Consider the following 25,204-nt stretch of genomic DNA (forward strand, 5'->3'; position numbering starts at 1 on the left):
CAGGGTGGGGATGTTCATAACAGGAAGAGGGCACAAAATCTAGTTCTGCTCAATGTCCCATACAACTCCGCCCTGAGTCACTTCATATTATGTGAAAGACTTATCGTTTGCAGGTCGCTGCTACTTTTCCACGCTTGAAAGCCTAAATTCAGCCTCCGTTCTCGTTCGTGTGTAAATTTACACCGGCTAGTCTGAAATGGACCGAACCATCCGCGCCTGCTCTGCGGGGGTCACCTTTACATTAAGTCGATAACCTAACAAAATAAGATATTGACAACAAAAATATCTTGAAACTCCACGAAGTCTACATTGGACATTTAAACAAATACACGTGGTTTTAAACCAGTGTGAAACCTGTATTGGTTTGTTTTAATATTAAAAGGCAATTCGATAATGGTTCCTCCCCCTCCCCGCCGTTGGCACATTACTGCAGTTTTGACTGACGGACGACCCAGTGAGGCGGTTGAACTGGTTGTCAAGTTAGCTGGTGGGTAAGTTAAACCCCGGCTCGGTTTAATTGGCGTTTATGTGCTTTATTTGACCGCCTCTTTACTCTTTCGCGTTTTGAAAAGCGATTATTTTTTGTCATTTAAAACCGTGTCAGGTTAGCAAAGAGTCTAAAACTAGTTGTCTCGTCGTCGCTCGTTAGTTGCAGTTTGGGCGAGTGGGCAACTTTTAACAGGCAGGAGTCAGAGGAGAGTCGGTGTTTTAAGTGGTGAGGATGAGGGAGACTGTCCTCTGTTGTTGCTTGGAGCTGATTAGGCGGAGGAGGTTTCAGATTCACAATCTTGAGTTGGTCGGAGAGTTTCCCTGTTCTGTGATGGCAGGTAGCTTTGTTCTGCCCTCGGGTCAGAGTTCTTCTTCTGTCTCTGTTTACAACAGGAACTTTTTGTTACATTCAGTTCGGTATCTCTGAAAGACTCAGCAGCAAACCTATAATTTAGAGTCCCCTGCCCTGAGTGAGGGCAATTATAGGTCTGGAACAGAGTTCAGTATGAAGTTAAGCTGTAACTGGATTCCTGCATTGTTTAAAAGTATTGTTGTTTTTGGTAATTGTCAACAGATGCTTGTTTAGGATGATAGAGCACTGCAACATCAGCGGGCTAGATAGATAACTATTTTATTCATTTATTTTGTAAACTGCCTTTTTATGAGCATCTGATTACACTGTAACAGAATGATAATCCCATTGAGCTGTGTGTACTTGACTGTAGACGTTGCAGCATACTTTCGTATGTTGTGAAAGAAGATCCTTAAAATACCTTTAATCTGTGTCATATGCATGCTTGTTTGTGTTTTAAATCCTGACGCTCTTGGGTCTTTATGTTGCTCAGTTTTCAATCTGTATTATGCAAAATGTTCTGATCCAACATCTCAAGAAAACTACTAAGTGGCTTTAGATATTGAAGCTTTTAATAAATGGCAGCGATGCTCTGATCAGGTTACTGCTGGTGATGCCAATATCCGTCTCCTCTTCTGTTAAACTGGTTCCAGTGCTAATCTGAAGACATGAGCATAAGCATAGTATCAGTGTAGCCGCTCTCATCCGACTCATCTGTTGTACATGTACTCTGCATTGTGTGTAATCGGCAAAGGGAACCAGGAGACGAGGACACCGGGGTGTATTGCAGCAGTAGGGCAGATTTATTCTGTTTAAAACAAAAATGTATCAGCACTCCAGTTCTTGGGCTCTGGCTTTCCCACACACACCTCTCCCCAGCGCAGCTTGGCGCGAACTGCAGGACTGTGGTAAAACCAACCAAAATTCTCTGACATTCACAAATAATAAAGTCAAATGTCAAGACAATTAAAATAAGACCCAAACAAAAATAATCTGCCCACTAGTTACAATATTTTATAATTCAAACTGAAAATATACGAAATACATTAATCTAACATTCAGATAACATTTTGAAGCAACTCACATACCTGTTTAAAACAAAAATGTATCAGCACTCCAGTTCTTGGGCTCTGGCTTTCCCACACACACCTTCACAAATCAAAAGAACAAAAATGACCACATTGGCACGGTAAACTCAATAAATGTCCTTAACGTGGGAATTAAGTACCCAGTACAGTGCTGTGCTAAACATAAAACAGTTTGGGAACAACATATAACAACTTGTGAGTTCGACAAACATACTTTTAAGGACATTTTGAATACTTTAACAGACAAACAGAAGACAACTTTGTACGCTTACCTCTCCCCAGCGCAGCTTGGCGAACTGAGGAGGGCAGCGCGAACACACAGGATATGACGAGGAGACAGGAAACAAGAAAATAAAAGCTTCTCCGCCAAAATAAAATACAATTCAAAAACTAAGAAAAACAAATATACACAGGTAATGAGGATGGATTTGAGGTGGAATATAAACAGTTTTACACACTTGCTACATCCACCCCTCCTATATTTCACCAAAATCCAAGTCAGTCCAAATTTTGCAATCCTAAAACTGACAAATTTGATAAGGATTTAGTAGGGTTGCCATAACCAAGTACAGCATTCAACTTGAGAGCCACCTGCAAAACAGGTTTCGAAGGAACATACGGTTGATCAGGACTCTGCCCTTCTCAGATCAATATGATGCCATTTACACCATATAATTCTGTGTCAACTTTAAACCCATAAACACAATACCAGATGTATATTTGAGGAAAACAATATTCCATTACAGTTATATTGCTGAACTGTCCATATAAAGACTCTAAACAAATGAGTTCACTCAAAACCAAGTAAGCATGGACTGGGATTTTTGGCTCACAGAGTTTGCCAAATCCCTAAAATCAAAAGGTCTTTGAACCATGGATTCAATGAGTCTGTTCACCCTTTTGCTGACCCTGCCCACCCGAGTCCTAACGACTTGGTCAGTATTCTCTGGGGGATGACACATGTCCATGTTAGCGTCTGAATTAACAGGAAGAGCCTCTGTGTCCGCAGAATGAGCTTGACTCACTGTATGTAACTCTTCTTCTGCCAGATGACTATCAGCATGTTCACCTGAGAGTTCCATCACACTGTGAGGCGTCACAAGACTCTGGTTGGATAAGCCTGGTTCTGACACCTCTCGATCCAGAGAAACATTGCTGTCACAGTTCGATTTACTCATCTCCCATGCATTATCTCCATCATCCAAACTTCTCTCTTCCGAAGCATCAAAGGAGTCCGACAGGCCTTGTGCCTCCTCTGCCCCGACAACAGCGATCTCATCCTGGGGTGTTCCCACGGGTAGAAAGCTGATGTCCAGTATCAGATTTCTGTGCACGATTTTTTTGTTACCTTGTTTGTCCTCCAACTTGTATGTGTGAATTTGGAGATTCCTGTCAACAACTGTGTAAACTTTAGCACTCCACTTGTCAGATAACGTTTTCTTCCCTCTTTCACCCTTGTTTGCTAACAGGACCCTGGCTCCAATGTTCAAATGGGTACCTTTCACTTTTCTGTTGTACCCTTCTGCCTGTTTATCTTGTTCTTCCACAGCATGTGCTTGAGCTATCCTAGCTGCTTCATACAGATATGACATGAGTGTTTCGGCATAGTTCTTATAATCAGTAGTCGCCGGATCACACAACACCTGTTTGAAGATCACATCCACAGGGAGCCTCGGAACCCGACCAAACATGAGTTGGAATGGAGCAAATCCTGTAGTCTCATGAACTGTTGCATTATATGCAAAAGTCAATGTTTGTATTTGTTCAGGCCATTTGTTCTTCTCTCTGAGTGGCAATGATCTGAGCATGCTGCCAAGTGTGCGGTTGAACCTCTCGGTGCCCCCATTCCCCATGGGATGGTATGCAGTGGTGTGAGACTTTGATACTCCCGCCAGTCGAAGCAATTCAGCAATGAGCTCACTTTCAAAGTTTGCTCCCTGATCTGAGTGGATCCGTTCAGGAAATCCATACACACAAAATACCCGGTCCCACAACCTTTTAGCAACCTGCTTTGCTGTTTGATTGGTGCATGGAAATGCGTGGGCTAGCTTTGTGAAATGGTCAGTCAGGACAAGCACGTCCACTGAGTTTTGCTTTTTATCCTCCGCACTCCAGAAGTCCAAACACACCAACTCCATTGGAGCAAAGGTTCTTATGCTTTTAAGAGGGGCTCTAGCAGAAGGTTCTGGTGTTTTGACAAGAATGCACCTCTGGCAACATTTGACATACTCCTTCACATCAGTATCCATCTTCGGCCAAATAAATCTCTGCCTTGCCAGGTGAAGAGTCCGTGCCTGCCCCTGATGTCCAGCCAGGTCATGAATGCCTTGCAAGGCTCTGTCCTTGAGGCAATCAGGAAGAACAAACTGATGTCTTTTCTGTTTGCTGAGGGGATCTCGAGTGACTCTATACAGGATTCCATTTTTAATCTTGAGCCTCTCCCACTGTTTAATGAACACCATAGCTGTTATGCTGAGTCCTGCTCTTTCACGTCTGGATGGACGCCTCTCTCGGATAATGAATGGCAAGATTTTGGAAACATCTGAGTCAAGCTTTTGGGCATGTTGTAATTCATCCAAAGTGAACACAGGGAGCGAATCTTGCCCTGGTATGCCCAAATCTTGGGCAGACTGAATTAGTGCTACTGCACGGGTCTCAGTAACCAAATCCCACTGGTCATGCATCTCCAGAAGAGCCTTGACTGCGTCACACTGGTAAGGTTGCGAACTACAATGAAGTTCTGGTTCACCACAAGATGCTTGCTTCACTTTTTGGCTCTGGACCTTTAGGTGAAAAGCATCTTGGACCCCATCTTGGCTAATACTATCAGCTTCAATAAGGAGGCGAGAATAGCCCTCAGTGTTGATCCTATGACTGACAGTTGTTGCAAATGGATCCCTACTGAGTGTGTCAGCCACTGTGTTCTTGGACCCAGGTATGTGTTTCAGATCAAAAGAGAAGGGTGCCAGCTTCGCAACCCAACGCTGCTCACAAGCATCAAGTCTTGGCTTTGTCATAATGTAGGTGAGCGGATTGTTATCAGTCCACACCGTGAATGTTTGACCTCTTAACCAATGACTGAACTTCTCACATATACTCCATTTCAAAGCCTGTCTGGTCTGGTTTTTCCTGAGGCTTTAGTGAAGGACTGCTTCGCAGCGTTATCCTCACAATATCTTTAGCTCTTCCCATCAACTTAGAGAGAATCTCCGAGTACTGTTCATTAGTGGGTGTGCCTCGTTTTCTGAAATAGATTTTCATTAATTCTTCCCACTCGTCAACAGTGTTTTTGTCAGATCCATCTCCCCTGAAAATGGGAGGTTCTTTGACATCTGGCTGTAGTACTAGCTTTGCCCCAGTCAAGTTGAGGTAAGTGGGATCACCTTGTGATTGGCCCACACTGCCCTGAGATTGCAGACCCATAACACTCCCTTCCCCACATTCACCTTTAAGACGGTCCATTATGGACTGTCCAACTTGCTGTGCAATGCTTGTAATAAGGTCACTTAGTGGTGGGTCAGCACTAACTGAATTGTCCGAGACCACACAATACTAGAAGATACATTCTCAACTACGCGTGTAGAACAAAAGGCTGGAGAGCCTGCATCATTGGTGTTTCGAACTGGGGTAAAAGGCAAAGCCTCAATCATTTTCCCTCTCCCCACAGAGAAGTTAATACCACTCAATGAACATTTATCCTCGTCTGCCTTATTTTTAACATAAGTCATTTTCAGTTTTTTTTTTACAGTTCTTTACATAAAACCAAATATATACACAATATCTGTTTTTGTTGCTGGAACACTATTCCACGTTTGACTCTGTCACACTATTCAGTCTGTATAGACGCGTTAATGTAACAAGCAACCTCAGGTGACGAACCACGATGAACTTGTCCGAAGCAGTGTGGATCCGGGTCACGGCACCACTGTAGCCGCTCTCATCCGACTCATCTGTTGTACATGTACTCTGCGTTGTGTGTAATCGGCAAAGGGAACCAGGAGACGAGGACACCGGGGTGTATTGCAGCAGTAGGGCAGATTTATTCTGTTTAAAACAAAAATGTATCAGCACTCCAGCGCAGCTTGGCGCGAACTGAGGAGGGCAGCGCGAACACACAGGATATGACGAGGAGACAGGAAACGAGAAAATAAAAGCTTCTCCGCCAAAATAAAATACAATTCAAAAACTAAGAAAAACAAATATACACAGGTAATGAGGATGGATTTGAGGTGGAATATAAACAGTTTTACACACTTGCTACATCAGCTCACTCTTTCTCATTTTCATGTTATGTTGTGATATTACTTGTCCTGAAGTTTAAGTAGATCACTGCGCTGCGCAGAGAGCTCAGCTCGCAGATATTTGCTGAAATTCACAAACATAATTTCCGACTCAGTTCTTTAGCAGTGTCTGTCTTTTGATGCTGCCAGGGGATTTTGTGCTTTTAACCCCTGTTCTCCAACAGTGCTGCAGATCCTTTGACTGTGATTGTGAAGCATGCAAAAGCACAACTTATTGCTAAAAATAGCACTAAAGAATAAATCTGGGGATAATAGGGCTTCTGTTTGTGAAGATACTGAGATAAATAATATGTGTTGTGTAATTAAACTGTCTCTTTGCACTGTGATTGTCCACAAAAAGTGAAAAAAAGAGCTCTGGTTAAGCACCAGAACCACTTCGGTAGAAATGCCCCATGATAGGGCTTTGTTTGGCAAAAATAATAGCTAACATTAGGATACAGAAGATTACATTTATCTTCTGTATACAGTCAAAATTACTTCCTCAACCTTTAGGTAATAACTATATAAATATCAGTCTAGAAAAGTTGTGAATTTTTAAATTGAATTCTTGGAGTTTAGAGGCTGCACATTAGTCTAAGTTAGACCTGTCGTTGTTTTGTCCGCTCTTCCCTCCTTGCCTTCTCCAGAGTCATCTACTTGAGCCCCTTTAAGATCATCCAGTGACCTCTTTGTCATTTTTACACCATGTTATTAGCTGTAATGTCCTGAAGAATGGTGAACAGATTCAAACCTAAGTGAAGTGAACTGTGTAAGACATTTGCTTGCACAGTTGGATCTGTTAGTAGTTTTTCTAAGAACTGTGGGAACTGATTGACTTTCTAGTTGTCTAAAGCGGTCAGAGTTTACAGGACAGATGACTTCAAACTCCTTCCTTTTCTTTAGCCCCATGCTGCTGACTATATTCCTTTTGGTTTCTCTTCTGGATAATAAACATACTTATGATGCAAGGGATTGATCTTTAGTCAACATTAATTTGTTTTGCAACATCCAAGAGTTTTTTTTTTTTCATCATATTTGTCTGAATCCAGCCTAACCTCTAATCTGTGTTTTGTAGTCAACCACTCCTCTCTTTGTTTCAAGTCTATTTAATTTGGCAGGAGAAGAGCTCAACCTTGACCCGTTCATGCACTGTGGCCCACTCCCACAGTATCCGCCTCTAACTGTAGGGTCTCAAAAGGACTGCTATGTCTTGAGCTGCACAGAAAACGCTCAGAATATGGAAAAAAAAGTGCAACACGATCCTAGAAAAGTCTGGTAATGGGAAAAGCCTGCTTGTGGGAGAGAGAGTAATAGGGAAAATCTGTTGGCTGTAGCTTGTTGTAACTTTACTTTACACGGAAGAAAAACAAGTTTCAGAAGGACATTTTCAAACTGTTTGGATATATTCCTGGTGGATATTCAGAGCTCCACCAATACTTGTGCTCTGTGTGAGCTTTATTTACTGAGGACTCAACCAGCAATACCTTCACCCTGAGAAAAGGGTCTGGATCTTTGTCTTATCTCACAACATTCATACATAGCGCATTGATGAAGCTGAGCACTGTGTGCATGTTGTTATTATGACAGGGCAAGTTACTTTTTATATATAACAACCTGTGATTGGACACTTTAAAAGGCTGTTTGTGTTAGCTATCTTAGTGTGTAGTAGTGTTGAGTACAATGTACAGGTCACATCTTGACCTGAGTATTGACTCACTCTGCTTTGCAAGACTTCTCTAAATCTATGAGATTGTGAGGACGTTCGTTTGCACCCTACCCCTCGTTAAGTGACCTCATAAATTGTTTATGAATGTAGTTCTGAGCTTTGACTAGACCGTTACAAGACAGAAATGCTGAAAGTTAAAATATCAGCCCCCCCCCTCTGACTCCCAGATATTTTGACTCCAAACAGAATGGTATGTAGAACAGTTCATATTTTCATCCACGATGACAAAAAGTGTAGATCCTCCAGTAATTATTCTGTTTTTTATTTTTGCTAAAAGCTGTGTATACCTGATACAACCTTTCTGGACTAGAGGTTTTTATTTGGAAAATAAATTGTTTGTAAGAGTGTCAGTGAATCTGGAACAGTTGCAAGATGTCCGATGAAAGGTCTTAAATTCATGCGTCTAAAATTAAGACCTTTAAACATCTTAAATTCATTTTAAAAAGTAAGTTGAATGCTTTAAGAGCATATGTCGTATATCTTAAGTTTTGTCTTGACAGTTCTATTTAATCTTGTTCATTCAATGTGTATTTTTTTCTCACAGGACTTTTCTGTCAGGCAAAATAATGGGCTCCACCCAGACCATTGAGGCTACCACTAATTAGCTGCTAATAGTCCTTTGCTAACTAGCCAGCTTCTTTTTTTTTTTGCATCTATTATAGATAAGTGCAAATTTACCACCAGTTTACTGGATGAAGTTTGTACATTTCTGTGGAGATATTGGTCTTAAATTAAAAAGCATGACATGTGAAGTGGTGAAATCTGCTGTGCTCTCTGTTGCTAGTTCATGTAAACAGGAAGTGGATGAGGCATTCATTGCATCAGCATACCAGAGCGTTCTGAAAGGCAGCAGATAGACCGGCTCTTCAAAAGCTCATAAATTTTAAACTCGGATTAGTCAGCTCCATTTTGGATAATACCTGCAACACTAACTAGTCTTAAGTTCTGCAGTTTACACAGATTAAAACTGACTTAGCTTATTATCGTAATTCACCACCTAAGCTAAACTGACTTCCAACATTCACATTCATTCTCTTCAGATATAAAAAAAAAAAATTTAAATCATATATTTTCCAGCTTTTTTACATCTGGTTCTCTCTATGTTTTTTTGATCACAACTTGGTATGTTCAGTATTGATGGTTAAGGTTCTGTTTTTATTACACTTAAGGCAAGGTGGAGACATAAATGTTTGAGTGGCAATAATGGATTGGAGCATATCTTTAATGCGTAGATAGTGATAATCTAATAATCCCTTTTTTCCTGTTGGATTCAAAACTACTGGCTCAGTCGAGGAACCTGCAGCTCATTTTGTTGTTTCATGATTAATGGTTGTTAATTTTTACTGAAGTCAATTTACCTTGTTTCAGTTCAACATAATTTTACTTCAGTAATCAAAGGAAATAAAGCGCATGTGTTATGTCTGAAGCCGAATAATAAATCTGCAGATTTATGGAGGAGATTTACACTCCTCTAATGTGGTTTTCACAAAATGGTTTTGATGTGGAAAAAAATATATAGCAAAATATAAAGCTAAATAAAAGGTCATTTTACATAATACTGCCTCTTTAATAAGACTGCGCACACAGAGAAAGACAAATGAGTTTGCATGAAAAAGTTGTGTCTAGTTCCACCTAATGAAGCCGAATAATAAATCTGCAGATTTATGGAGGCGATTTATACTCCTCTAATGTGGTTTTCACAAAATAAAGACTTGAGAAATCAAAACTCGCTGTCTTCTTTAGAGAAAAAGAAAAACCTTTGCAAATTCATACGATTATGATGCAAACATTTATAGCTTTTATTTTCCACCAGGGTTAGCTATTGCTAATTATTAAATCAAGTGTGAATTGGTGTCAGTGTTGGTATGGTGAAGTGGCTTTAGTTTAGCAGAGTCCAACATATTATTTTAATTAAGCTTTTATTTATTATTAGACAATCATTAAGTAGGGTACATTAATTAGCATAACTCCGTTTCTACCTGGGATGTGTGATTGATAGGAGCGGAGCAGGGTGTAGCTTCACGCACATTTATTTATTCTACACTTGTAACAGCCTAATGAGCATCTGCACCTGACTTTCTTTCCTTCCTCAACAAGCTACTTATTCCTTTTCTTGAAAAAGTGGAACTAGACACAACTTTTTTATGCAAACTCATTTGTCTTTCTCTGTGTGTGCAGTCTTATTAAAGGGGCAGTATTATGTAAAATTACCTTTTATTTAGCTTTACATTACGCTATATATTTTTTCCCCACATCAAAAATATATAGACAACACAGAGTGTTGCCTTAATTCTTTCATGCATGTTTGAGAAATCTTTCAATCTCACATGTTAACCATTCATTTGTGCAGAACGTGCCTTTGAGACGCAGCTCCTCTATGGAGCCGGCCTAAATTTCGTTTTGGATTTGGGCTAAATATATAGAACTAAAACCTAGCAAAAAGAGCATCCATTAACGAGTAATGTGATGGTGCATTCGAAGACTAACCAATCTGTATGTCATGTTAAAAAAAGCCTTTTCCTCTTAAAAAGAAGATGTCATCACCAATCTCTCAGGAAGAAATTGCTCATCACAATCTATTAAGAAGGTGTCACAACAACTCCTTCTGTTTCAGAAGAAAAACTTGTTGATGACATCTTTTTAAAAAAAGAATAGTCACGCTATTCCAAATGCAATATATAATTTTTCAAATGTTATTGTGTGAAGTATAAGTTCCAACTTGTTAACTACTCTGAATCGGAAAGTATCTAAACCGAAATACTCGGTTTGGTAAAAAACTGGTATCAGAACACGCCAACATTAGTTTAAAACAGGAAAGTTACTTCCTCAATTTTTGTCTGAAACATCTTAATATACCAAGTCAGATTAGTAATGTAAATGCTACAGAAGTGTCTGAAATATAGACCTAGATATGAACTCTCTGATATTCATTTGTTTTCAAACTAAACACCAGACTCACAAAACTCCTTCACATTATGGTACTAAGAAACTAGTAAACCTGCTGTAACTGCATTTTACAGCAGGTTATGTCGTAGACTAACACAAAGCATTTAATTGTGAAGTGGGAGGAAAATTGCACGTTGTTTTTAATTGTATTTATTTATTTTAGAAATAAATTTGCACTATCCCCCTTTACTCCAGTTCCCCAAAATAAAATTCTGTCCAACCTACTAACTGCTATCAATAGTCTTTATAAAGACCAAAAAGTTATTGTAACGTTGAGTGTTAGTCCTCAGTTTTTTAGACCTATTGTCTATACGAACACTTTTTTTCTCCTTCTCGAAAGCACCTTTTGATAATGGTTCTTGTAAGGAGATTTTATTGAGCGTTAATTCACATCTGGCCTCAGTTTTCTTGAATGTTAAATTTCTCACTAATGCTTAAATTCACATCTGCGATTCATTTAAGCAACAGGGCATATTCTCTCTGGATGTTTGATGAAACCTTTAATGGAGCTGTAACACCTAAACAAAGCCAGATTTAAAGCAGAGCAACTTATTCTGTCCGAATGTCCCACAAAAGAAACTCTTTCCAGTTGGCCGTCATCGTTCTCTCATAAATATTCATTTCTGTGGTGGTGACTGCCGTTCTCGGCCACAATAGATCTATTATCGGTCTGGACAAAGTGACGCAGTCCATCACGACAAGACAGAAACGTGAGTCATTATCATCATTCTTATCACAGAGGATTCTGAGTATGGGCAGCAGAGACAAAAAAAATAAGATATTTACAGCTTTAAACTAATATCTACTTCCTTTAAGTGGCTACACGTTTACTTTTGTTACTTCTGTTCCACAAAGACGTAGAGACACCAAAGATGGTTGACGTGAAGTCAGTATTTTCTGTTTGTTTTTGTGTTGGTAAAACCAGTTGAGACAAGCTGAGACACGACTGAAGCGCCGGAGTGAAAAGAACACTGTTGGCTTTTTTTTTTTTTTTTTTGCTCTAGCTTAGTTCAAGCACACATCCTCCTGTAACATTTTTCCTCCTTCTACAGGCTAGGAAAAACTGAACCCCATGCTGAAAATGGAGTGCGAGTTCGATCAAGTGAGGGTGTGACCACTCTTGAGATCGAGGGGGTGAGAGAAGAAGAATGGCTCACAATGTTAACTTTGACCTGAGTCACCCCAGAGTGGAAGCTGGACTGGAGTAAGCCTAATCATTGTTCTTTTTATTCATTTTGCCGTTGAGTGTCTCTCCCCGCTCCCCTGCTCTCCCCCTTTGGTTTCTCAAGTTGGGTCTTGTTCATTCACGCTGTCTGCTGGTGGAGTGTGTCTCAACAAAAACACCTGGGAGAAAGAAAAGACTAAATGTAAAGGAGAGACGTATTGAACTCTCTCCTGGTGATCTGTTGTTAACATCTAGTTCATTGTCCATTCCTGGAAGAAATGCAGCTTTGGCAAAGTCATGCTTGAACGTGTTTCCTCCTTGTGGTCTCTGTATAGAGAAAAACAAATAGACTTCAATGGAAATGGACTTCCTGATGGCCCTGTTTACACTACATCAAGAAGGAGGACCACATAAACACTCAACACTGTAATCATTGCATTTCCCACCCAAGGGGCTTCTGATTCGTTGTGTTTTGTCTGGAGTATTTTTACTTGCTTCTTGTTTTCAAAGGACCCACTAATGTGTACTGAAACATCTAGACTGTGCTGTATTTTCACTTTTAATCCATGTGTTCCTCTGGTAGAAGCCCAGCAGATGAGGAAGGGGTTCATGATTCATTCAGCCAGCTGATTGCAGAAGAGAGTCAGAAGGAGGGACCGTCTGATGCCATCGAGCTGCAGTATCAGCAGAGGAATCCAGAAGACAAGGACCGAGGTACTCCATTAGAGTTTATTCATGCGAAATGAGAAGGAAATTAAAGGGAATGCAATTAAAGTTGCCACTTTTGCCTTATAGTTGCAGTCCTGCTTGTGAATTGAGAAATATGCAAAAACCTGATCAGAAATGAAGACAAGAGAGCTGAGAAAACAACGGAAGTTGCTTTAGAGTAATGGCATTTTGCTTAGAACACCAAACTTGTGCATCAGAGCATAAAACAGAGGCCAACCTAGAGGAATAGTAGAGGAAAATAATTTTCAATCACTTCAAGCTAATGCTACACATGTGATTGATGGGAGGGAAGTAAACAAAGTCGACAGAAGCAGTCAAACGTTCTCTCCTTCATTTGGCCGGTTTACCTCAGACTCAGAAACAATTGAGACCCAGGAGGAACATCTGGTGGATTTGGTGGGATTTGCCCTTATAGGTTGAAAATTTTTGCTGACAGAGGAAAAATAATCAATTATTAATTAGTATTTTCTCACTTTATACACTTAATGCTCCCAACAACTGCAGTGGCCCAAGTGGTATCTGTTGACTTCCTGCTCAGTCAGTCTGCTGTAACCTTCAGCTTTATGGTGCGTTCACACCAAATACGAGTGTCAGGCCCATCTGGTTTACATTCAAAGTCAATGTGGAGGCGCGTCGAAGGCCGTCACGGCGGGTTTGGAGCCTCTAGCACGGCGCTATTTGAACCGTTTGGAGCGTTTGAATGTGAACTAGACGCACCTGACGCTCAAAACGCGTTTGGTGTGAACGCACCATTAGGTTTTCAGTTCCTTCAAATCTAAGATTCTTATTGTTTCACGGTCTTAAAGCAAAAAATTTTTTCAGCAGAGACTGTATTAGGTGGGTGAGCAGAAATGTGTCGTCTACCACTGAATATCATCCGTGTTTTCTGAACAGATGATGTTTGTTGCAAGAGTCTTAAACCCATCCGCTTTCTGTCACCAAAAAGCCATCCACACATCCTATTCAATATATTTCACAAAAAAGTTATTTTTGTACACAATGAAAGCAATCTTTTGTGCAATTACCCTGACAGACTTTTTCATTCTGACTAATATTATTTGATATATTTCCTCTTTTAAAATCAAAAGTCTTCTTTTCTCAGCGTTGCGTAGCAATACGTTCACTGTGTGCATGCGTGTGTCTACTCTGGCAGACAATGTGGCGTATTTGTCACCCTCTGAGAATCGGCGGTGGAGGATAGGAAGTGATAAAACTGGAGAAGAGGACAAAGGAAGACAAACGGACTCTCTCCTCAAGGATTCCTGGTCTTCAGCCACCCTGAAGATCCTCTCCTCCATGCCGAGCCGCACTATCGGTCAGTACTGGTTAAATAAGTTCGCAACGAGGGGAGTTTTTTAGTTCCTCTGACAAACTGAGAAGAGGCTGTTCTCACATCACTGATTGTAAATAACCTTTCTGAAAATGTGTCTCCTCAGCAGCATTTAAATGTTGCAAGACAAAGTGTTGCAGTGTGCCACCGCCACACCCTGCCACAGTATGGTGAAACCTGATAAAGATGTAATGGCTGTGTGTGTGTGGTTTTTTTTTTTTTATTGTATGTAGCTGTTGTTTGTAAACATACATTATGAAGTGCTTTGTATCGCCCAACCCAGCCAGTGATAAGAGTTTCTTCTCACTTATTTGGTTAATTCACTATAAGCACTCAAGCTGGCAACGCTGGTGCCACAAGATATACATTTAAGAAAAAAATGGGTGTGTTGTAGCTGAGCAGAGCTTCATGAGGAAGCGGTTTGCCTTCCTATCAGATGGTGCAGCATGTTTTCAGAGATGATATGTTGGTTTGTGCCTAAAACCAACAAAATGACCTCATTGTGTCACATGTTACAATTTATCTTGTGATCATTTGGTTTGATTCCTCCGACTTTTTTTTATTTTTATGTGTATTCTACAGCCTCATCTAAGTAATTGATAGTATATTCCAGTTTCAGTAATTAAATTCAAGGAGTTAACCTTATATTATGAAATATAGATTTATTAAACTTATATTTTATTAATTTCTGATCATCTTGACCATTGTTATTCAAAGTCAAAGCAACCTTGCGTGCCATATCGATTCAAGGATTCCTGCAAAAGGAGCTATTGAGTGTCTAACCTGCACAGCAGGAAGACATTTCTGTATCAAAAATATCATTTTATTGATCAAATATAACTGAGTAAATAGCTGAGAAGTGATTTGCATCTTGATATAAAAATTATAAATTCTACTATCTGGATTGAAAAATAGAAGAAAATAGGAGTTTGACCTGAGATTTGGAGCTCAGTCATCTCAGGACGTTCAAGAACATCTGATTAAAATGTTCGAACCGACCAGACTAATTTGTCAGAATAAAAGCTCTTTTACTTTTTATTAAGCTCACGTTGCTGTATTATTATTTAGTTTTTTGTTGGTCTGACTTAATATTCTACATGTATCCTAAATGTGTTTTTTTTTTTTCATGATCTGCATGCTGAAAATCATCATAAAGGTTTGATAACGTCAGTCTGTGCAGTTCATCTATGAAAAGTTTTGCTTATGGACTATAGTTACTAAGATAAATAAATGTTTTAGCAATAATCTAACGTTTTGAGTTGCACCTGTCGATATGTTGTTCCTCCATATCAGAGCAACTCGGCTAAGGCGGTTTGAGCTCTGGATGTTTCCCTGGAGACATTTTTTCTGACATGCACCAGTGGGAAATGGACTTTGAATAGCCCCAGAGTTATGGGGGAGATTTCTCTCGGCTGTCATGGAAACGGCTCGCTGTCCCTCTGGAGGAACAAGACGAGCTTAATTTAACACATGGGAGAAGTCAGACATTTTTGATTGACACTGTTGCTTCCCTTTTCTACTTACTTACATAAGCATCCCTAGAAATGTGTGAACCAAATGAAAATTTATCACAGGGTAGACCAGAATATTTTTTTTTTATATTGTTGCAAATGTGAGATGACTTTGGTTGAAACACGATGATGAATTACACCACACGCTGAAGAACCGGATCATTTTCACCCTCCAGGCCGCAGCCGGGGAGCCATCATCTCTCAGTACTACAACAGGACCGCTGAGCTTCGAAGACGCACGCAGAGAAGAGCGTCCATCAAAGACTTCGCTCGCTCCGCCAGACCCAGCATACGAGGCTACGGCGTGGAGGTGGACACTACAGACTCAGCAGGTGCAGAAACGTCTCCGCTGATTAAACCGTTTGCCAGAAATAAAGCATAACCTGTAAAACGGCCCTGCTGGATGTGTTGCAGAGAAGAAGCAGGAGCGATTGATCCAAAACCTGCAGAACTTGTCGGCGGTTGACCGAGTGAGGCTGCTCAAAGAAATGCCTCTGAATTTGTCTGAGAAAAAAAGCCTCAGGTACATTATTATTATTATTATTATTAATTTTGCTTTTATCGCTCCATTATCTTGCTGATAAATCTGTATGATTTTCACTTCTGTCTCTCATCAGGAGGTTGACGTTGCAAATGACTAAGCAAACACGTTCCAGCAGTAATCTTCGCTGTTGCAGTTATCTGAAATTTCACATCATTTTAGTAAGTAACCTTATTAAAAATAAAATTGTTACATTGTTTCTCATCTCACTTGTTAGATATAACCTCCATGTACACATGGTGACATACATACTGTACAGCACCTTGCAAACGTATTCATACCAATTTTACTTCACACCTTTTCAATTTACTTTAACAAACTTCACTATATTCCTCTGGATCTTTACTTGGTAGGCCAACCGAAAGTAATTCGCACTTCTGAAAAGGAAACAGTCTGAAAAGTTTAGGGTACATTTCCCTCCAATTCGCATGTGTGTGCGTGTGTGTGTGTAACTAGTGAGTGTTTCTGCCATCTTTGTCCTTCTGGACACTAGAATTTTTTCCCGTTCGTCTTTGCAAAATGACTCAAACTCAGAATGGACGGAGCACACACGTGAGCTTCAGTTTTCGTCTCTTTCCAAAGATTCTCATTCATTCGGATTTAAATCTGGACTTTGACTGGACCGTTTTAACACACGAACATGCATTGAGCTATTGCTTCATCATAGCTCTGACTGTGTTTGGGGTCATTGTACTGTTCCAGTTCTTCCCATTACGCCTGGCTAGTTTCCTGTCCATTCTGAAGAATGATGGGTGTGGAATGGTAATTTTCCATTACGTGTAGTGTTTTGCACGCCAGCCAGAGGCTTGTTTTCAGCAGCAAACTTTCACAGCTCAACCCCTCTATACAAAGATGCTCATATTAGTAATGCACGCTATTGATATATCCATAATTTATGTCCTATACTGCTTGCTGAACAGTGTGTGCTTTCCGTGGCCTAATAAGAGTGTGTGTGTTTGTGCAAGACGCTGCTGCAGAAACTGTGTTGTTCACTCCTACAGCGGAAGATTCACTTTGAATATTCAGTGGCGAAAGCACGGCTCTCGCTATCAGGTCATGAAATGAGTTGCTGCGCTCCAGCAACCTCATTTGTTTGTTACGATTGTTTTCAAATAAAAAATTAGCTGCATAAAAAGGCGACTCTTTGTTGATTCAGTTTTCTTGGCATTTTTATGCATTACTATTAATTCTGCATTTGATAACAATAGCAAAAGGGAAAATCGAGGCAGATATCCAGCACACAGACAACCAACATGCTGAGTAATTGTAAATTCCTGCATAATCTGCTATGTATAAAACACTGGACAACTTACTGCTCGGGTTTTATCAGTGAACTACATCACAATAAAAGCACTTATTAGATTTTACTGTGAAATATAAGAGTTGCAGCATAGCATTGTCAATGTTAAGAGGTGAAGGGGAAATGAAGCCCAGGAGGTGAGATGATGGATAATGCATTTTAAAAATGTTCTCCAACCTTTACAAAAAGTGTACCTTCTACACCCAGTGTGTGAAGAAATGCTCTGAAACCAGGAAAAAAATGTGAATTCTTTCCTTCATATTTAAATTATTTCTCTTGGTTTGCCATCAGATGTCAGCGCGTGTTTCCTGTAGGTGCTGCTGTCAGGCCAGCTCAGTTGCTCTGCTGCCCAAGCAGTTGCGAGCTTTGACTCACAAAACCACAAGCACTCTGCCTTAAATCTCAACATTGATTTTAACTTGCCTCTGTTTCTCTATCTCCTCTCAGGCCTTGAGGCACAGCTGGTACAACTGTTTATCCTTCCTGCACTCCCTGCACCTGTGGCAAATGCCGCTCAAGAGAGTCAGCGGACGCTTCGGCTCCGGGGTCCTCTCCTACTTCCTGTTCCTCAAGACTCTCCTCTTCTTCAACATGTTCCTTTTTCTGGTCTTGGGTTCGTTCTTGGTGGTTCCACAGGCAGTGTACCCCCCAGAGCAACTTGAAAACAGAAAGTCCTTCACTGGACTGGAGCTCTTCACCGGAGGGGTAAGCAGTTCGAAGGAGCATTTGCCAAACCTTTCATTAGTTTGCTAGCTTTAGGTCTTCACTTAGCATGTATAGACTCACTAAGCTCCACAGACAGCTGCAACTAACAAACTTATTAATAATCTCAACAGCGCAGGCTTCCTTGTTAAGTAAAGTGATTATTTCCCAGAGTTTCCACCCTGACACATAATTGATATCGCAAGATCAGTTGAGGATTGTAGCACTGACGGCTTGTTTAACGTGTCTGAAAGGATTCAGCAGGCACCAGCGGGGTGCCGCATTTCTTTAAAACCTAAAATAAGTTGAAAACGTACAACTGGAGCTGGATTTGTAAAATAGTTTGGTACATAAGTGCTGTAAAGTCCTCTGACATTTCCCGTTCAAATCAGTGCATATTTAGTTTACGACAGCATTGACTCTTGAGCTAATTTAACTCAAATTTTCACTGAGGTCAGCTGATTTTTTTTTCCTTAATGGATTTGCATGTAAGCAGTGCAATATATTGATGCTTAATGTGAGTGACTGGGTTTGAGTGTTTTGCTACCACCAGCCCTGGTTACACTGAAACCACTTTGGTGCAAAACAAGTGAATATCTAAGACACCTTAGGAAAAACAGTGCATTACAGAGAGGAATAATATGTAACTAAAAATAAAGACAGTGTTTTCATTAATGCAGAAGATTGTTGATTAATCCACAGTGGTGGAGATGTAATATTTTAGCTGCATTTAAGTGACACAATTAGTCCTAATCTAATGTTAACAAGACCGTCTTCCAGTTTTGGTCTTTCCATGACTGCCACAGTTTTTCCTGCTCATTTGTAATTACTCGCACTACTTCTTTAAAACATTGGACTTTGCTGTCAATTGTCCTTCACTTAAAAGTGTTATCACTATGGAGGATGTGGTACATGAAAAGTTGATAGAGTACCGGTACATTTTTGCATGGTGATCTCATCAAAGTGTAAAATTTCCTGTGTTGATCAGAAATCTCCTACGTGAGCCAGTGGAAACATTTCGAGTTAAATTCATTTATGTTCAGAAGTAAAACCATTTATGTCCTTTTTTTAAATTTTTGAAATGTGCCAAGCCATGTTTTTGCAGGTAGATTTTTCTTTGCAATTTTTTTACTTTTAGTTTAATCACACAGAGCAAAAATAAAGCTTGAAAGGTTCTGTCTGAATCACATTTGTTCTGCCTTAGGGTTACTTCGCTAACACCCTGCTGTACTACGGATACTACAGTAACCACACACTGCATAGCTGTTCGAAGAATAACATCTCCAGTCCCCCAAAACCGGAGTGTGACTCAAAGTCCCTGTCCTACAACATGCCGCTTGCATATTTCTTCACAATCGGACTGTCCTTCTTCGTTACATGCATCATCCTTGTGTACAGGTGAGGTTTTCTGAATGAAATATTAGTAATTTATCTTTTAAATTAACACAGAGACTTAAATGTTTACATTTTATTTCCTGAAAGTATGTCAAAGTCGTTTGGTCAGAGCTTCAGGATCGATAAGTCTAACGGCATGTTGGCCATGAAGGTCTTCTGCTCGTGGGACTTTAAGGTCATCAAGAGAAGCTCGGTCAGGCTGCTGTCTGAAAACATCCGCACCCAACTCAAGGTACATGCAAACTCGCCGCTTTGTTTGTAAAATCACCTCCTTCTCCTTCCTCCCTTCCTACGCTGTCATTTAAAGGGTTGACGGGAGTGTGATGATCTGACACATTCTTCTTCGGCCTCCGTCACCGTTTCCTTTTCCTGCTTTGTTTTGGATGTTAATATTTCACCACTCCCAACTTCGCCTCCCTGTAGGAGCTGCTGGGAGAAGCACATCACAGGCACATCAGGAGTACAATCTCAGACAAGTTGGTCAGACTTGTGATGCATGGCCTGGGTTGGATACTCTGCATTGGAGCTACCGCTGGATGCGTGGCTGTGATTTACTACTTCTCAGATTATATGCACAAAGAAGTAAGGTTGAGTGGATTTGCTTTTTTTTTTGTTGTACACGGGATGTTTTTGTTTCACTTCTGTTATGTAGGCAAATCAGTCACACAAACCGATGCTTATCATTATTTACTGTTTTATTGATACTGCCCCCAAGTGGTTGCATGAAGGATATATTTAAATATTTTGGCAATTTAATTAGACTGACAAACAGTAGTTAACTTTCACATTTTGTGTGTTTTATTAAGGTTTTGTATGACAAACACAAAATGGAGCATAATTGTCAAGTCGATAAAGCTTGGTTTTGTAGTTTAATAAAGAGTCTAAATTAATAATTTGTAGAAAATCTTTCACTACAGTTACAATGGGAACTGTTTTGGTGTTTATCTCGATCTCCTTTTTCATCTAGAAGGAGGTTATTCTTCCTTCCAGAATAGCTCAAACTATTAGTTTTTTTTACAAGCTGGACTTTGATTTAAATCCAGACTTTGCCCAGGACATTATATCACAATCATAGCTTCACATCTTTAGTGACTATTTGTCCATAAAAACCAAAAAGAGACCTTAAGAGTAATCGAATAGTCACTTGCTGCATCATGGGTTTGTGGTACAAAAAAAGGTCAAAACATGAAGTTCTGTGGTAGATTTATTCAAAGTTGGCAGGCAAACAAAACGTCTACATATTTCTATGTTATGTTTAGCTCCATCCAACATCCTCTCAACTCTGACCATCTTTCTTGTACCTCGTAGTAACTTTCTCCATCTTATCTGCCTCTCTACAAAAAGCAGCTTAAAAGTTCACAAAATGATTCCGGGGATCCAGAGTTATTAAAAGAAGCCAGCCTGTTGGCTCTGCCTGTCCTGGTCTCCTTCATCAACTTGATGTTACCGATCCTCTTCCAGTTCACAGCCTGGATGGAGAAGTACAATTCTCCATCTCTGCGCACGTTTGTTTCACTCAGTCGGTAAGAGCAGTGGGATTCTTGTCGAATCATATCATAACTGTTTCAGTGCTAAGACAACATGAGGTATCTTTGGATTTGTCTGTTGTCTGTGTTTTATAGAAACTTGATATTAAAAGTGAGCGTGCTCGGAGTCCTCTGCTTCCATTGGTTGAAACGGGTGGCTGGCAGCGCCGATAATAACAAGGTAACTTTATCGGAAAGGGACTGCCTTTTGTTTCTTTTTGCAGAAGAATGCATTGCTTATCCTTTATGATTTCTGTTACGTAGACATTCAAGTGCTGGGAGAGTTTTGTTGGCCAGGAGCTTTACCGCTTCCTAATCATCGACTTCATCTTCACTCTGCTGGCTACCCTGTTTGGAGAGCTGCTTTGGAGGTGGGTCCATTGTTAACAGCTGAATTTTCTTAATGCTGCTTTTTAAAGCATATCAGATTCCAGCAACCTTTATAATCCAAAAACCTCCTGCTGAATATTTTTATTAGAGTTGCAATAAACACACCTGCAGGGTGGAGGTGTTCTCCTCCTTAGTGCTGGTGCCGGGCTGCAAATCATCCAAAAGGCTGAAGGTCATACGAACAAGTTAATATTTTATTAACACAACCTGCAAGAAGAAACCGTGATTTAAGAAAGTTAATCTATCAATTAGGAGAGCATCGCCAGTTTCTAAAATTGTAGAGCGACATGAGCTGGTTAGCGCATGAAGCTAACCAGCTCATGTGGCCAGACGTAAAAAATAAAATGAAATAAAGAAAATTAACTGTTGATCACAATATGATTGTACATCGTTGTTCCCAGAATCCTTTGCTACAAATGATCAAGCATGCCTGAAATGAATGGTACATTCTTGCATTATGGGCAATTAATGTTTATTTTCTTTTGTTTTTAAAAAAGGAACTAAATTATTAGTTTATTTCTAATATTGTATAAAAAGGCTTAGCTGCAGAATGTGGCAATTTGTTTATTAGAATAGATGATCGATAACTAAAACAAATAGTTAGCTGAAGCCCTAAATATAATATTGATTATTACAAGCCATAGTAATGTTATCTGTTGCATTTGTTGTTTTAATTAGGACAAACTGAAGCCAAAAATAAAATAAGCAGCTTAACTTAGTGGCAGTTTTCAGCGCTGCGGTGGCACTCGCTAACTTTACATTAGCCACACCTCTCTTTGCTTCTCTGCAGGTCATTCTCTGACAAAGTGCTCAAGCGAAACAGAAGACCGGGGTTTGATATCGCCAAGAATGTCCTGGACCTCATCTATGGACAGACGTTAGCCTGGTACTGACCGTGTTGCTAGCACACATGTATATAAACTCACAGAGTGCCGTGATGGTGGTGACTGTGGTCCGTTTTCTTCTCTCCAGGTTGGGTCTTCTCTTCGCTCCTCTCCTGCCTGCTGTGCAGATCCTCAAACTGCTGCTGCTTTTCTACATTAAGATGGTATTAAACTCTACTCAATTACAACTTTTTGACCTTTCGCATGTGTTTGTTATGACTCTGGGGCTGAAACAATTAATCGTGATTAATTGATTATTGAAATAACCATCAACTTAATTTAGTTATCGATTAATCGTCAGAACAGTAGATTTATAGATTACTAACACAATCATTAGTTGCAGCCCTGTATTGCACAGCATCCATGCTTCTCACACACTCAGCTCTCAGTTTTTCCAGGTGACCTCTGACCCCTCTGATCATCTGCGTTTGTGTCTTTCCTTCCCACAGAGCAGTGTGATGATGAACTGTCAGGCCCCCAGCAGGGCATACAGAGTCAGCCAGATGACCACCATCTTCATCACCCTCCTGTGCTTCCCCTCCTTCCTCGGTGCCTCCGTGTGCGTCACATACACCATGTGGAGGTACCGTGACACGACTCGAGAGGCAGCCGTCTCTATCGCCGCTGACCGTATTATCTATCAGTGCTCACCAATGAAGCACAGAATAGTGACTAACATTACAGTTCCTACTGATTTTGTTAAACTTCCAGATGTGGAAATCATTTAAAAAGCAAGTAGTTGCCACAAACTTCACTGTTTGCTTTAAAATTGCTAAATTTCTTCTTCTTAGATATAGGAGCTGGTGCTAGTAAAATGTTACCGTAATCAGCCATTATTTAAAACCTTAAGGAGAGAGGTCCAGTCGCCTTGGAAGAAAGGGTTGTCAAGGAAATCCAGCAAGTCTCACATCTGGGTCCTAAAGAAGATTCCTTAAAAAAAAAAAAAAAACCTGCCCCAAATCTAATCAAATCAAAAATGGAACTAGAGCAACTTTGTCCAACAATTCAGGAGCAATTTGGTGATGGACCATGGATTTCCCATAAAGATGGAGCAGCATGTCACAAGCACAAAAGTGACAGCAAAGAAAAGCTGAGATTGAAGGAAGGATATTTTGGACAATCTGCACAAATGCAAGAAAATAAACAAAAAGAAAACATAAAAATTGTGACAAACTAAGCAGCAACGATTGCAGTATCAATTCGATCACTTTTAGTCAAATCAATCTTTGTAAAACAACAATCTCAAAAGAGACTGTTGTTTCTGTGGTAACGGTAATACGTGTGTAAATGCAGAAAAATAGAAACATGTAGTCATTACAATTTTGCCTTTTTGTTCTGTCTACAGGCTCCCATCGTCAGAGTCATGCGGTCCTTTCCGTGGGAACAAAACCATGATCCAGGCGGGGAAACAAAGGATTGTTGAGCTGGTTAAAGAAAACCCCAACTTGTACTTTCTGGCTGAAGCTCACACCTATTTGGTGGAAAATCCCCTTGTCCTGTTTGTGGGAGCAACCATCTTTCTGTGAGTTCACACACACACACACACACACACACACACATTTAAGAACCACACCGTAGCAGGATGATGCAGGCGAACAGGATATTCTGTTTAAACTTACATTTCTAACATGCTGTAATTATGCAGGTTGTCTAATTACACTCTGCACGTTTGGGACTTCCTGTCTTTTTCTTCCCAGGATAGTCATTTACTTCCAGAGTCAGGTGGTGGACGGCCAAAGGAAGATCATCGCTTTACTGCAGGAGCAGATAGAAAACGTAAGCGCTTTGCCTGTTCTCTGTCCAGTTAATTAGAAAGACTCACTCATGCTCCCTGTTTTCTTTCATTACTCTGTTCAGGAGGGAGAAGACAAAAAGTTCCTAATTACCCGGCTTCAGTCCGTCCATGAGCGCAAACGGACCCCAGCGAGAAATCTCACAAGTCAGGTCAGTCTGTGGAACGGCAGGCTTGTATGAATCCAAATAATTAATTTGCTGTTGCTGCTGTTAGGCACATTCCGACTATGGATCCCTGAACATTTAATTTCCTAGAATCGCCCCTAATTAGTTGACATGAAGGGAGAAAAATGAAAGCCTACTGAAAATGATCTCAGAGTTTTCCCAGGATAAATGTTGGTTGTTCTTAAAAACATGGGAAGTGTAAAAATCTGGGGTTATTTGCAAGTCTGATTTGAATCAGCTCTGTTACAGACTTTAGAGAAAGTCTTCATATCGGCCTGTAATTCTGCACATTAATCTGGACAGGCGGATTTAATCTGAGGCCTTTTTGCAAACATCTCTGATCTGAGCTACAGAGTATAGAATGACAATAAAAAAGTTCATTTCAGGTTTGTATCTTACCATGCCATTGGATCTGTGTTGTGATGCTGTCACTTTAAGATCTGAAAGAAATACTTCCTTATTTTTTCGTCATTGTTCGTTCAGCCTTGTTACACACTCAGCTGTGGGTAATAGTAATGCAGCTAGGTTTATCAGCTCCTGACTGCTCATGCGCTGGGATTGACCAGTTTATGCACAGCTACATAAATTACTCTTGTCCTACAATTATCATCGTACCTCCTGCTGAATACAGAAATGAACGTCCTGTTGCTCCCCTGATTTTGCTCGCTTTTCCTGTTTTTCGCCGCCGCAGGACTCTGGATGTTAAAGCCGCTGAGCTTCTGGAAGATGAACTTCCTCAATTGTCTGAGGAATCTTCAGCCACTGGGTTTGTAACTGACACAAAGACTTAATAAACTTCATGCAGTGGCGGAAGATCAGTTCAGTTTTTTATATGGAGCCAAACTAGCAGTACGAAACCACTGGCAAAAAAAACAAAGAAAACATTTTATA

The 25,204-nt window shown here is 40.2% G+C and overlaps 1 protein-coding gene across 3 annotated transcripts; it reads left to right on the plus strand.

Annotated features, from left to right (window-relative positions):
• The first annotated feature begins 363 nt into the window (after positions 1–363).
• tmc6b (transmembrane channel-like 6b) lies at positions 364–25,126 on the plus strand. Of its 3 annotated transcripts, none has more exons than XM_028017143.1 (21): positions 364–491; positions 11,934–12,085; positions 12,630–12,760; positions 13,929–14,090; positions 15,793–15,948; positions 16,031–16,139; positions 16,234–16,318; positions 17,905–18,162; positions 19,364–19,557; positions 19,642–19,786; positions 19,978–20,136; positions 20,899–21,077; positions 21,177–21,261; positions 21,345–21,451; positions 22,261–22,356; positions 22,443–22,518; positions 22,804–22,937; positions 23,700–23,876; positions 24,052–24,130; positions 24,212–24,298; positions 25,005–25,126. In XM_028017143.1, exons 2-21 carry the CDS (start codon positions 12,030–12,032, stop codon positions 25,017–25,019), a joined length of 2,490 nt encoding a protein of 829 aa, XP_027872944.1. In that variant the 5' UTR covers positions 364–491; positions 11,934–12,029; the 3' UTR covers positions 25,020–25,126. The 3 variants fall into 3 exon arrangements, with proteins under 3 accessions (XP_027872944.1, XP_027872946.1, XP_027872945.1); XM_028017145.1 differs by having other exon boundaries at positions 20,902–21,077; XM_028017144.1 differs by having other exon boundaries at positions 370–487.
• Positions 25,127–25,204: the final 78 nt, after the last annotated feature.

The sequence above is a fragment of the Xiphophorus couchianus genome, chromosome 5 (genome assembly GCF_001444195.1).
Source record: "Xiphophorus couchianus chromosome 5, X_couchianus-1.0, whole genome shotgun sequence".
In the NCBI taxonomy this organism is placed as follows: Eukaryota; Metazoa; Chordata; class Actinopteri; order Cyprinodontiformes; family Poeciliidae; genus Xiphophorus; species Xiphophorus couchianus.